General features: G+C 36.1%; 1 protein-coding gene across 1 annotated transcript in view; it reads right to left on the bottom strand.

Moving 5' to 3' along the window:
* pemt (phosphatidylethanolamine N-methyltransferase) overlaps positions 1 to 8,166 on the bottom strand; it is a 96,226-nt gene extending 88,060 nt beyond the window's left edge. The window contains exons 1-2 of the mRNA XM_023274868.3: positions 7,929 to 8,166; positions 2,806 to 2,913 (exon numbers count right to left, since the gene is read on the bottom strand). Of these exons, the coding sequence (XP_023130636.2) occupies positions 2,806 to 2,913; positions 7,929 to 8,024 (204 nt within the window). The 5' untranslated portion in view covers positions 8,025 to 8,166. The remainder of the gene's footprint in view (positions 1 to 2,805; positions 2,914 to 7,928) is intronic.
* Positions 8,167 to 14,510: the final 6,344 nt, after the last annotated feature.

The following is a 14,510-nucleotide window of genomic DNA, read 5'->3' as shown; positions in this document are numbered from 1 at the left end:
ATTCAAATTGAAATATTCTAGACTTTTTGACCTCAAGCCACAGCACTAACCTCCGAGGCCTTCAGCACAATCAGATGCAGGGCACCAGCACAGTCCGTCCAGCACATAACAGCGTGATATGTATTTTACCACTAACTTTCATCAAGCATACACGAGCTTGTTCCTTCGACCACACGTATAGGACAAAGGGAACAAATTTGCACCTTAACAATCCAGATTCTTTTCAAAATCAACCTCGGCTCCACATGTGACAGATACGTTATCAGAAATAGAATGGGGGATAAAAAGCTGTTATAAAGGCACTCTTCACGTGTGTGTACGTCTTTCTTCACCATTTAGGAGATGGGAGTTCAGTGTAATCAAATAAAAAACACTGTTCCCAATACTTAGAATTTCGATAAATACAGCGAACACTAGACCACAGAGTTCTTTTTATTATCTTTGTATATAAGTTTCATCAGTCCTAATGCTGTTTTCCTGAATAACCACCATTACAGCCACTTACAGCTCATCTTCCAGCACAATGATCGAAAAGACGTGACCATGTGCAGGGCCAAGAGCACCTCAGTGACATTTACTTTAATGCAAATAATTGACTTGCCTTCTTCTCCCACAGGTGATGAGCATGTGAGACGCTGAGCCGAGTCAACGGTCGAATGAATCATCGTTAAAAGGTTAATTAAATGACCATCTGGAAATACATGCACCTGTTGAGATGGTGGAACTGGTTTCAAAATTAGCATTTTTATCAAATGATCCCGTAACCAAGAAATTTTATCAAAGAAGAGATCATTATAAAAGCCTAATGGAACATATATATACACATATACACATACATAGACACACACACACACACACACACACACACACACATATATATATATACATATACATATATATATATATATATATATATATATATATATATATATATATATATATATACATATATATATATATATATATACATATACATTTTGGTTATTATCAAGAATACCATGGTAAACGGCAAGATATCAGCTCTTAAATTAAGCTCTTATGATCTATTTTTGTTATCATTATATTTGTCCAAACAAAAGTACCTTTATTCATACCAAGCATTTAAATGAACAAGAAATTGAAGAAAACAAGGGTGGTCTAATAATTTTGTACACATGCACACATATACGCACATGCACATATATATATATATATATATATATATATATATATATATATATATATATATATATATATATATATATATATATATATATATATATATATACACACATAAGAGTAATGCTGTTGAACCTCCTGTGAGCTTTGAATTATTTATTATTCCACTTGATATTTAAACGACAGAGCAAACAAGGATAAAAAAATAAAGATAAAGTGGCTTTTTTCACTTCAACGCCTACTTTAATTGTAATTATGTAAGCCTGCTGGCATAATTAAATGCTGGCATAGTTCACTCACTTATGCACCATTGGTGGGGAAGATGAGACTCAGCTAAAGTCTGCATAGACATTATGCATGTATTTGGTATTCTCTGACTGAAAAAGAAGGAGAGCATTCTCTCCTGTGAATATGTGAAAAGCACAAATGAGACGCGGCTCCTACGGTGCACTGCAATCATGTTATGTAATATATGTACATATATATGTGTAATCAGTCTTGAGTCCCTGACAATGGGAAGCACTGATGGCAGCATATCTGAGATCCAATTCAGATCTGCATGCATTCTTCTCGTCTGTGCTGCCCAATATCTGTGGCAGCTTTGTCAGGCTCAGGGACACTGTCCAGAGAGTTTGCCTTGATTTCACAAAGCCTTGTCAGCTCATCTATGAACAGACACACAATTTTCAGCTGGGAACACTCCAGTTTCCAATTGGCTTTCTGTCCCTGTGTATTGTTTGGAGGTATAAAATATACAGATTTTTTTAAAGAAGTGCCCAAGGGGTACTGCGATGTACAAGTATTGACGATAACCATGGAAAAAAACCTGGTATCATCTAAATAATACGCATGATAATATTGTACATAATACAGTGCCAACAACATTCCGACATATAAACAACAGAAGGTACACTTGTATTATGAGGGTAACTCAGAAGAAAAGAGACAAAACACAGAATAAGCAGAGTTAAGGAACACATTTGACTCTTTGCATTTTTTGTGGATTTTTGAGATATCGCGTTAATTCTGTTGACCGCGATATTCATGCTGAATATTCGATATAGTGACAGGACTAATGTGCTCTATGCACCCACCAAAGTAGAACTCAAGGACGGGGATGGAAATATATCTTGAACCTCCTCTATCCAGTAGGTACCCCAAACCAGCAAAAAAAAGACAGAATCCCTCACTGGCTTCCCACCAGTTAAGTTTGCTAAGATAAAATGACAACTGTCAGGGATTATAAAAATCACTGTTAAAAAACACTATGATTCACTCTTCAGTTTGTCATGATTAGTGCCAGCTTATTCGCAGTCACGAACAATAGCTGGAGTTTTTCTATTGCTTCCACAAAATTTAAATTTAATTTAAATTGGATAAAAACTGAAAGTGTGAGTATTCTATCAACAAGCTGGCCTTACACGTCAATCCAACAAAGCAAATGTTATTACCCAAAGAAAATTCAATCACATGTGTTTTTTGGGGGAAAATTTGAACTTCTGGTCACAACTTTCTGTGTCAGATTTTCACGACTCAGTTTCCCTTGATTTTCACCTTGAGTTAGTTTGTGGCTACACGTGGACAAGTGTGCAAGAGGTTATACAATCTTATTCAGTCATCACAATATGATCTTCACAAAGTTCTTACCACATTCCAGAAGAAAGGGTTGAAAATGATGGCAATCACAGCGACACAAAAGCTGGAGTCATGAAAGTTAATGTGTTTTAGGAGTTCTTCCATCAGCGTCACATCCATCTGAAAGAAATAACCATGAGATAAATATGTGTGGAGGGGACACACACACACACACACACACACAAATCAGAATTTCATCAGAAGAGAGATGGTAATAAAAGTGCAGCCTTCAATACAATCATCCAGAGCTAGTTATAGGGAGGTGTTACTGTCCTCAAAGGTCTGTATATGAATGGAAACATTATCTTGAATTTAGACCAAATTTAGAACTAATTTTAAATTGGTAGAAGAAATGCCAGTTATTGACTATAGATGCTTTCATCTGCCAGATTAGTCTGCTGAGTCGGTCTCCACTGCTCTTGTTGCATCACACTTTCATTAATGTGAGTTTTTTTATTTTTTTTATTTTGCACATTTACTTACATAGTGCATTAAGACGAGTAGGTACCAACAAATTTTCATCTGAAGCCATGTTTGACCTATTATTCCTGTGATGCCTGCAACACATGCTTAAACGTGCAAAGCTAGTCAAGCTAAGTCAACATTCCTTTGTGACTGCAACCAAGATTTAAACCCCACCTTCTAGAGTAAACATCCTCTGCCTAATGCATTGCACCACCGTATCCCATTCTCACTTTGTCATTGATAATATTATCTCATGTGATTAGTGAAAAGACCATGAACGGCTGAAATCTTCCAACATGGGCTTCATTTGTCGAGAGTCAGAAGGAGACGCAGAAGTCTAATTTTCTCTCGAACCACTTGAATTGCAATATGCTGAAGGTTAGAATGGAATTTTTGCCCAATAAGGCCAAACAAATCCTGCTTACCCCAGCTTTAGGGGGCAGCAAATAGATATTGTCCAGTCTTACAAACGTATGAGTGTACATCTGGGCAGGAAATTACACTGGAATAAGAACAGTGTGTTTTCATTCCAGAGGGCTCAATCCGACTTAGATTCTTTGATACTCTTAAAAAGCTTCTTTGTGTTATTTATCAGAGACTCTTAGAAAGTGCCCACTTCTATGCAGCTCTCTGATTCAGCAGGTTGGCTCGGCGAGTGGCCTTACCTCAGACTCACTTGAGGTCAGTGTGGAAAAGAGAACTAGTGCTGAAAACAAATAAATAAATAAAGGTTTTATAATTTAAAGGCCATCCATTACACTGTGTTTTTAATGGACTTTGAAGCTCACTTAGTGAATGACCGGCGATGGTTTTGTGTTCTACTGAATGACTCAGAGAGGCTTTTGTTCCAGCAGTGGATAGGCTTTTTAATGAACACTTTGAGATGCATTTCTCATGGGCTAGCTTTGTTGTCTATAGGATTAGTCAAATGAATTACAGATTAACCTGTCCTACTTTCAAATCTTACAAGGCTTTTTCAGTGCATAATAATTAGTATTTTTCAGCTTTTAAAGACTCATATTGCTGTCTGTTAGTGTTTATCTTACATAACATTTGCTTTAAAAATGGCAGATAACACGGGTCTTTTTCAAAAGTGAAGCATGACACAAGGCATAAGAATCAATTCTAATGACCGAAATGGAGAAGAGTAACAAGGATAGGTTTTCTTTGATGTCACACATGAGAGTTCTCTGTGAGGTTTTCCACTTTATACTGACTGACGACAGAGATGAGGAAGAACACAGTATCCCTTTTAAGGACAAAACACAGCTTGTTTGGGGTGTTTTATTTGTCATATCTCACAGTGTTGAGGCCAAAAGGCCAGTACAGCCGAAACCACTGCACGTCATTAAGGCTGAAATGATTCCTCGAGTTATTTGAGTGATTCAATTACAAAAATTTCTCGAGGCCAAATTCTCTGAATCGAGGCTTCATTTACAGAATTTCCCTCTGGGGATAAATAAAGCAAGTCTAAGTCTAAATTTAATCGACTGCAAACTAGACCCCAGGTCACTAACTGATGGACCACAGTCCAAGTCCGGACCCAGAGTTCATCCTATACGGACCCGGACCAATAATCAGTAAATTATGAGGGTATTTTAAATTTGCCATGACGCTTCTATTTTAACTACGGTACTTCTATTTTACAGTTTTTTCAGTTGCTTTGGTACATTTCTTGAATCATCCTTGACATTTGAAAAACAGTAAATGCATTTCTCAAAACAATTTGTACAAATAGCAAAACACAATAGATTTCCTGCTAAAGCCAGTCTCTTGCTCAAAATCCTTAGTTCATCTCTCAAAAGTAAATATCAGTGTCAATGAACATGTCAGTGGCATCAGAATGACAAGTCCTTGTGTCATTGTGTGTGGATAAGAGTCAAACTGCTTAGTCATGTTGTTATTATAACAGCGTATTCTGGAGGGATGTTCTGATGTAAACTATGTCTAAAGTTTTGATGACAATTATTGTAAATTGTAAGTTACACCTTAGTGTATGTGGGAGGTTGATTGCAAGAGGCTGGACAAGATCCACATTTACGCTCTTACTGTTTGTATTGTAATTTATTGACAGACCACGTCATTGTGATACAGAAAGGAAAACAGCGCTGCATAGTACAAAGAAAAAAAACAAAAAACAAAAATAAAGATGTGAACATAGGACAATCTCCTTAAGGAAAACTGTACATGCAGTGCTGTAGGAATTCCAGTGCAGTCTTCCTATACCTCCTGATGTTCCTGTCTGCTGGACCACAAATTCTCATCCATATCATGAATATCTTTTCTTGCATCTTTGAGCGATTTCAGAAAACCCTAATCCCTTCATACATTTCCATCGTTAGACAAAGTCAAGATTCACCTGGGAGCAATTTACCAATTCAGGATAGATTTAGAAAATAAGTCTGATGGAAATGTATAGAAATATCCTCGACATATTATGACAACTTGTTCAACCATTTTGCATGTAAAGACTTATGCGATGAACTAATGCCTAAATGTTGTGGAGGGTGAGACTATTCAACAGAGACCCATTATAATACATTTTGATCAACATGACGTAAGCAATTGATAATGTAGGAAACTGCACAGAATTGTACAAAATCATTTGCATAGATGTACCAAAGCATTTGCAACTTGTTCAAAGAAATGAGAAACTGCTTTTTTGATGTGCACAAGTGAGACAATGATGTTAAGATTGAACAAGTAGTTTTGAGAATTTCAGTTCCGATCTGAGAAATGTAACAAAGCGACTGAGAAAAATTGTAATGTGCTCATGGGTGAGTTCTTTTAAATCACTGACATTTTAATCTTTTATCTGCACTGTGTGTTCTGTTAATAATTTGAATGCAAATTATTCTTTTTGCTGCATTCATATTTTCTAGTTTTTTTGTTTTTATTGTATTCATAATCATGTTATATTTTATTTAAAATTGTATTTTTAATTCTTGGGATTTTTTTTCTTTGTTTTTTATGTAAAGCACACTGAGTTACTCCTGTGTATGAAATGCACTATACAAATCAAAATGTCTTGCCTTGCCTTGCTTAAAATACAAAATGTTATTGCTGTTGTGTAGGGCTGCTGCACCCATTTGAAATAATCAGCTAATCTTTTAAGTATTTTTCTTAAATTCTTCAAATTTATCAAATACTTTGCTTCTTTATCACAATATAATTATTACATAATGTCATCACATGTTTGTGCCTTCAGTATTGTTCACATGCAGTCAGGGCTACGGTACAAGAAAATGGAAGCAGCAGCGTCTGATTCATTTTACGGAAAAAAGTTTTCAAAGACCCAAGGTCTCGAAAGTCTGGGAGTACATCACATTATTACAGAATAAAGAGGTGGATTCTACACTTTGCAGAGCATCAATGGAAAACTGCAGCTGCATATCACAAAAGAAAAAGACCTGAGGAAGAAACACACAGGTGCTCCTCTAGAAGTGTTTTCAGTGTATTAGATGGGACAGCTATTGAATATCTTGTCTCCTTGTAGCTGTTGGGACATACACTGTTCCTAATCTAGAAATTAATTTCATTCTGTCATAACTGTAAGTAAATATGTACATAAATAACTACAGGAGTGGTGTACTGAGTGACTGATGGTTGAGATGGAGACGGGGTAGGAGTAAATAAGCTTATGCTTTGCCCTACTCATTTTCGGATATGTTGGGGTTAATATTTTTTTGCTTTTTTTGTTATGTTTGTTTGTTTTGTTGTTGTTTTGAATATTTGTTTTTGTGGCATTTTTTCTCACGTGCGAAATAAAAACATTCATTCATTCAGTCATTAAGTGTAATGACTACACTTGACACATTTGATTCCAGTAAATGAGTGTGCCTTAGAGGTGGACATCACTGTCTCTTACGTTCTAAACATGTTTGTTAAATAAACAGAGCTTACTAATTTACTATGTTAAATTGTTTAACAGTAACTGGAATTTCTCTCGAAGATCCACAGTTCATGTCCCAGTCTGGGCCCTGGGTCTTTTGGCATGGAGTCTGCATGTTTTCCTGTGCATGCACAGGTTTTCTCTGTGTACTCTGGCTTCCTCCCACCGTCCAAAAACATGCTGAGGTTAATTGGCAACTCTAAATTGCCCGTAGGTATGAATGGGAGTGTGCTTGTTTTTCACTATATGTAGTCCTGTGAAAGACTGGTGACCTCTCCAGGGTGTCCCCTGACAAAGGTCCTGTTTACACACACACACACACATACACACTCATAGATAGATAGATAGATAGATAGACAGATAGATAGATATGGTTTTGCTTTAATAAGTAAACCTTTGTTTGTACATTTTACATTTTGTTTTGTGGCATACAGTTTGCCAAAATAAAATGCACGTAAATTAAATGGTCAATTACGTCATTTGGAGAGAAAAAGATCCATTTACCTTCATGAATTAATCAATAAAACATCCATTGGATTCATCAGTAGGAAACTATGCATTAGTAGAGCATCTGTTTGCTTTATTTAAAACATGCGCTTTCAATTAGAAGAAAATCCTGCTTTTATTTTGAAAAACCAGCGGTATCGTATGCTTACCGGTGGTCGGGGCTCAGCAGAGAAGTTCAGTCGGTTAAACCGGGACTAGAGCAGCTGAAGCGGGTTTTACGAACACCACAGACACAGAACGACTTTGTAGGACGCTGTTTTTTGGTTTTTACCTTGGAGTAGTCGACGTTGTTAAGTCCTCCGCAGCAGTCCAGCGTTTCCGGGCGGTTGTTTCCAGCAGGATTATGGTTCCGCTCAGAGCCGCTCATTCACGGGTGACCGCTCAGACCAGCAGATATCAGTGAAGGGAAGATAACAGAGGTTACACGGGATAGAGTGCAAGGTTCTGGTTTACTCTTAAAGGAGGCTGCGGTTGTTGTGGATAACTACACATGTACAGATAACCTCTAACCTCCGCTCAGTGCATGCTGGGAAATGCGGTTCAAAATTAAAACTATAAATAAAAAAATACACATTGTATTAATAGAATTCTTATTAATGTATACAAGTAGGGTAATTATTGTGCTCATATACTAAAAATAAAAATATTTTTAGTTTTTTGGAACTGCTGCTTCACACGATGACCTCTGGGATTTATTTCTTCCTGTAGTTTTCTCCTTTGCAGTAAACACACGTCTTCTGCTCCACAGTGACATCTGCTGGCTGGATATATTCATAGCTGATGTGTGTGGAGGACATACCTCTTAATTAACCTTTTATATTTATGAGATGCAGCTTTTCAGTCATAACATTTGTAAGCATACGCTCGAAATTAAATCCTCAAACTATCATGTAAAGTAAAAAGGTGCAAATTAAAGATGAATATTAAGCCAAAATAGAAATTACTCCAAGAGAAAAAATACAAAAATTTAATGTATTAACTGAATAAACTCGTCTTTTCTTCTTTCCTTTGCTCTTTTCCCTCTTTCTGTCTTTGTCTCCTGTTTGCCTTTCCTTCTTTATCCTAGTTTTTTCCTCTTCCTTTTGTTTTTATATCTTCTCTTTTACCTTCATAGCTTTTCTTCCTCTCTTGTCTTTGTCTTCCTCTTCTTTTCTAATCTCCTCTGTTCTTTATCCTCTTTTCCTTCCCCCTTTTCTCTTCTTTTCCTCCATCTCTTTCCTCCCCTTTTTTAATTCTCTTCATCTGCCATCCTTTTCCTGTTTTCTCTTCTCCTGTTTGTCCTCCTTTTCTTTCTGTCTTGTCTCTTCTTCCGCTACTTCATCACCAACTCATTTTTTCTTCTTTCCTTCTTTTTTCTCTCAGCTTATTTACCCTTATTTTCACCTTGTCTTTTATGTCTTCTTCGATCATCCTGTCTTTGATTTCCTTCACCTCTTTTCGATCCCCTTTTTTGTTTTCTCATTATGTTGTCTTGTTCTATTTATATTTTTTGTCTGTTTTCACTTCATTTCCTTTAATCTAATAACCTATTTATTGTCTCACATTTTCTTCTCCTCATTCCTTGTTTCCTTGTTCTCTTGTTTACTTCATCTCTATATCATATCTTCATTTTCAACTCTATTGTCCTATTGATATCTTTCTCTTCTAATATTGCTATATTCCTTCCATATACATTTTAGTGTCCTTTATTATTCATGTATTATCTCCTACATCCTCTTTTCTTTACTTCTGTGTCTCCTGTATATTCTTTCCCTCCTCTCCTTCCATTCTTTCCTTTTACTCCTCTCTTCCTGTCCTCCTCCACCCCCCGCCGTTTGTTTGGAGTCGGTCAGTTAGGTAGACAACACCACATGTGGAGGCAGAAATAGCAGGAGCGAGTAAAAGCCTTGCAGCTCCCTGACCGAGCATACAGTCCGTTGATCAGGGCTGTATCATGTAAGATAAAAGGACCATGACATGCAGCCAGGAAGTGAAGATTATTCCTCTAATTGAGATGCTGTCCACCTTCTTCCACCTTCAGCTCTTCTTTTTCTTCCGCCTTACTTTACCCTGATATGCAGGCTGCATGAAGACATACATCCAGTCTGGCAAAACCATTTAATACAGAACAACAAAAAAGTTGCATTTAAGGTATTTTTTATGCTGCAGACAGAGCAGTTGAGCCATCCGATTTTCAGCCATTATTGTGTTCAAGCTCTTTACATTGACCTTTGTTGCTCTCGAAGGACGTCTCATACATACAGTGTTTTTCCTGACAGAACATTAGTATATACGATTACAAAAGGACCAGACATGAAGATTACATAATAATTGGGGTAAAAATAGGAAGTAATGGTTACATAAAACAGAGTCAAACGAGGGAGCATGGGAACAAAACTGCATTCAAAGTGTATCTGTATGAATGTTATTCACTGTCTGAGATTAGTAATACCATGTCTCCCCTCAATCATTTTGTCTCTGTTAGACCAAAACAATGATGTTTTGTGTGCAGATGGAATAAATAGAATATATGGGGAAAGCGATGGTACATAAACTACAAAGCTGAAAGCACTGTTCCCTCTAAGCTGCACGCGTGCGCAATTGTACACTGCTGACACGGTCTCCGCGCACAGAAAATCTGCGCTGCGCACAAAAAGAAAAAAATCCAACCTAAATTGTAAATAAAATAAACACGTAACAATTTATTCTGTGCTATTTTTCAGTGTGAGTCAGTGAGTGACCGGTGACTGGCTGCTGCAGCCAATGATGCGATTCACATACGTATTTACCATAGACTGTATATAATGGTATTTACGCAGCTAATCAACGTCAGGCGTCCTTATGTGTAGCCACTGTTGTTCTCATAGATATGAATGAGTAGATAGGACACGCCCCTTTGAGCTGCGGCTACAGCGAGGCTAAGCTAGTGGGGGAAAAGTTTCAGTGCATTCCGTTGATGTAGACGGTGTGAAAACGGAAACAACAAGTATGCCGGCTCACTGTGCTGCATACAATTACACACTACGTCGTACGATTGAGACAGACAGTCTGAGGACTGAAATCTTCTAAGTTCCACAGTAGTTCTCTGTTAGTTTGAACCTTCAGACAGTCTGAGGACTGAAAACCTAAAAGTTCTTCAGTAGTTCTCTGTTAGTTTGAACCTTCAGACAGTCTGAGGACTGAAATTTTAAAAGTTTCTCAGTACTTCTCTGTTAGTTTGAACTTTCTGGTTAACAGAAGCCTTAAAACTTGTGACCATGAGTCTTGATTTCACATTTAGACCATCCATCTGAGTTCTTCTCAGACCTTCACCTGCGGGTTTTTTAGAAATCCTCAACAAACTTTGATTCTCTTCACTGAACAGTAAAGTTTGTGGAGATCAGAAGGTAACATTAGTTTTATAAATGCCTTCAACTACTAGTAGACTTTATCTGGAAAGCAGTTTTCTGAAATGAGTTCTTAGTAAATCTGTCCACAATCAAACCAAGAACATAGAAAGAGGAAATGTTTGAAGAAACAACTTGATGTTTTCGTTTCAGACTAGAAAACACTTGAAGACCTTTATCTGTTTTTGCTCTTTTTGATCGTTTTATTGTCTCTTCTGTTTAATTTGATCTTCTAAAGTCTAACTGGTGTCTTTTCAAATGTTTTGTCTTTAGTTTGATTCTTCTTAAACGTTTAGTTTTGCTCTTTTATCACCTTTTATTCTTTTCTAATGTCTGATTTGATTTCCAAATGTTTTGTCTTTTTAATGTTTAATTGTTTTTTTCAAATGTTTTATCGGCTTGTTTGAGTTTCTTTTTCTTTCCCAATATTTAATGTTTTGATTAAATCTTTAAGGTTTTTCTTTTTAAATGTTTTACCACCTTTTAATGTTTAATTTTCTTTTTAAATGCTTCATTGTATTTTCTGTGTAATTCCTATTTGAAGTATTATTGTCTTTAAGATGTAATTTTCTAATTAAACATTTAATTTTTTAATTAAATGTTTTGTCTTTTTTTTTTTTTTTGCCTTTTTCAGCTTTTTATTGGATAGGCGTAGTGAGAGACAAACAGGAAACAGGGGAAAAACATGCAGCAAAGAGTCACGAGCGGGAATCGAACCCGGGCCGCTGTGTCGGGGACCAGCTTCTGTACATGGGTCACCCACTTAACCCGTTGAGCTACACGGGCACCTATGCTTTATCTTCTTAAAGGTTTAATGATCCAATTAAATGTTTTGCATTTTTTAAAATGTTTAACATTCTTCTTGTTGAATTGTATTTTTTAAATGTTTAATTCTGGAAAATATTTTATCTGTAATTTTGAATATTTGTATTTTAAAAATTTTGTTTAATTTCATAACGACATGTATTGTATATTGCTGAATGATCTCATTCAATATTTTGTCTGTTTAATATAATTTAATGTAATTTAATGTTTAACTCTATTAAACAGACAAAAATATTGAATGAGATCATTCAGCAATATACAATACATGTCGTTATGAAATTAAACAAAATTTTTAAAATACAAATATTCAAAATTACAGATAAAATATTTTCCAGAATTAAACATTTAAAAAATACAATTCAACAAGAAGAATGTTAAACATTTTAAAAAATGCAAAACATTTAATTGGATCATTAAACCTTTAAGAAGACAAATCATTTAATTACAAAATTAAATGCTTAATTAGAAAATTACATCTTAGAGACAATAAAACTTCAAATAGGAATTAAACAGAAAATACAATGAAGCATTTAAAAAGAAAACTAAACATTAAAAGGTGGTATATGTATATATGTATAACCTTTAAAAAGACAAAACATTTAATTAAAAAATTAAATGTTTAATTAGAAATTACATCTTAAATTTCTTAAATCTTTTTAATAAAACTTTTTAAAAGTTTTATTGCATTACATTTTTTCCTTTGATTTAATTGCTTTTTGTTATGTAGTTTATTTCTTTAATCTTCTTTTTCTTTCAAGATTTTAACCCCAACCTTAAAAATGAAATAAACCCTTAAATCACAATAAAAATACTTCTGTTGTCACAATCATGAGTTAGTCAATTAATCAGTTTATCAATTCAACTTTATTTGTTCAGCACCTTTTACACAGATGACAAAACTAAACAAGCAAAGAGAAAAAACTATGCTAAAACTATGATTAAAACTCAGTCACATATTTTTAAAAAAAAAAAAAAAAAAACATTTAACATGGTAATAAAATGTGTTGTGTCCAGGGGATGGAGGGAGTTTATTGAAGTCTTCTTGGGCTCACATGGGAAATCATTTAAAATATAAACTTGATATTCAGTCTAAGGAAACTGCAGAGCGACAGAAGAACCAACAATATCTCCTGTTTTCTCCTTTAATGAGTCGACTCTTCTTGTGCTTTCAGACCAAAGAACTACAGACTCTTCACAACCTGCTCAAACTCTTGGTACAGGACCTCACCACACGGGTCAAGAAGGTTTCTGTCTTATTTCTACTCTGAAGCTCACCTTCTCCTGCTTAAACTGCTGACAAATGTTTCTGCTGCTCTAAAGTCTGGTCTCCAGAACTTCCTAAAAACTCTCAACGTCTCTTCTGCTGCAGGTTGCTTTGTAGAACTGTTCCAGAAAACCTCACTAAACCACATGGAGGGGCCTCAAGATAGTTGTACAAATGAAACTGTACAAAAACCAAACTAGCACAACCCAAACGCTAAAGTCTCCTGCAGCCTACCAGAGAACCTCTGAGAACAGAGAATCAGGACAGGAACTCTTACCTTCTGGACAACCAACGCTGGTTCACAAACAAGAATACAGAATGTGTCTGACCAAAAACCTCTAAAGACTCACTACAGCCAAGATAAAGACACAACTCAGCTGCACCAAATCCACTAATCACTGCACACATTAGCACCATGTGCTAACTGTGGCTAAAGAACCACATTTACCAAGACAACTATCCAGTACAAAGCCCTAAAACACACCAAGAAACACATTAAAGACGATTTTACTGCTGGAAGCTGCAAGCCAACGCCTAAAGAACAACCTAAAGCAATGGAGCCAAACCCAGTTCAGTGGTGAAGAGAAACAGAGGAAATGTTTGTCTGCAGCCACATAAAGCAGGAAGACACTGAGCTGCTCAGGTGTTCCTAATAACACCAAGCAGCCACCTGGACAGCCAATAGGAACACAGCTTACTGGAAGTCCAGAGGGCTGGCTTAGTGAAGGAAATTTAGTTTAAAGTTGAAGCAGAAAGTTAACAAAGAAAGTTGAAAACCACCTTCTGATTCCTGAAATCTCTGAGTTTTCACACAAAGAACACCTGAACATGTCAAACTGGTTCCATAGTAGAACCATCATTGTAAAAACGTCATAGTATGGTGTGTTGCTCAAAAAACATTAGGACCCGGCTGTCAGGGACAAACATGTAAGAAACATGAGAACAGAGAGAACCCAACCAGTAGGTCACAGTTTATCATCCCCCAGTCATCTCCTGAAGTCCATATGGTGAGAGACATCAGTATCTGGTTGTTCATTTACCAGAGGATGCTTATAATCATGCCGATGTGGTCTTTACTCTACACTATTTTAGTGACTCAATAAATGTCTAAGTCAACCCGCCCGGCCAGCAGGAAGATGGGTCCCCCCACATTAGAGCTGGGTTCTGCTCAAGGTTTTTTTCCCTGTTAAAAGGGTGTTTTCCTTGCCACTGTCGCCTTTTGGCTTGCTCTGGGGGTCAGGCATATGGGTTCTGTAAAGCGTCTCGAGACAATTTGACTGTAATTGGCGCTATATAAATAAAATTGAATTGAATTGAATTGTTTTTTTAAATGCTTTTTAGTTTTTAATAAACATTTAAGAGCCTATATGTGATCAATAAATGGCCTTTGCCTATCTTA

The sequence above is a fragment of the Amphiprion ocellaris genome, chromosome 18, assembly GCF_022539595.1.
Source record: "Amphiprion ocellaris isolate individual 3 ecotype Okinawa chromosome 18, ASM2253959v1, whole genome shotgun sequence".
NCBI classification, from domain to species: Eukaryota; Metazoa; Chordata; class Actinopteri; family Pomacentridae; genus Amphiprion; species Amphiprion ocellaris.
The sequence above is the reverse complement of the archived record's forward strand: the minus strand, read 5'-3'. Positions and strand labels throughout refer to the sequence as shown.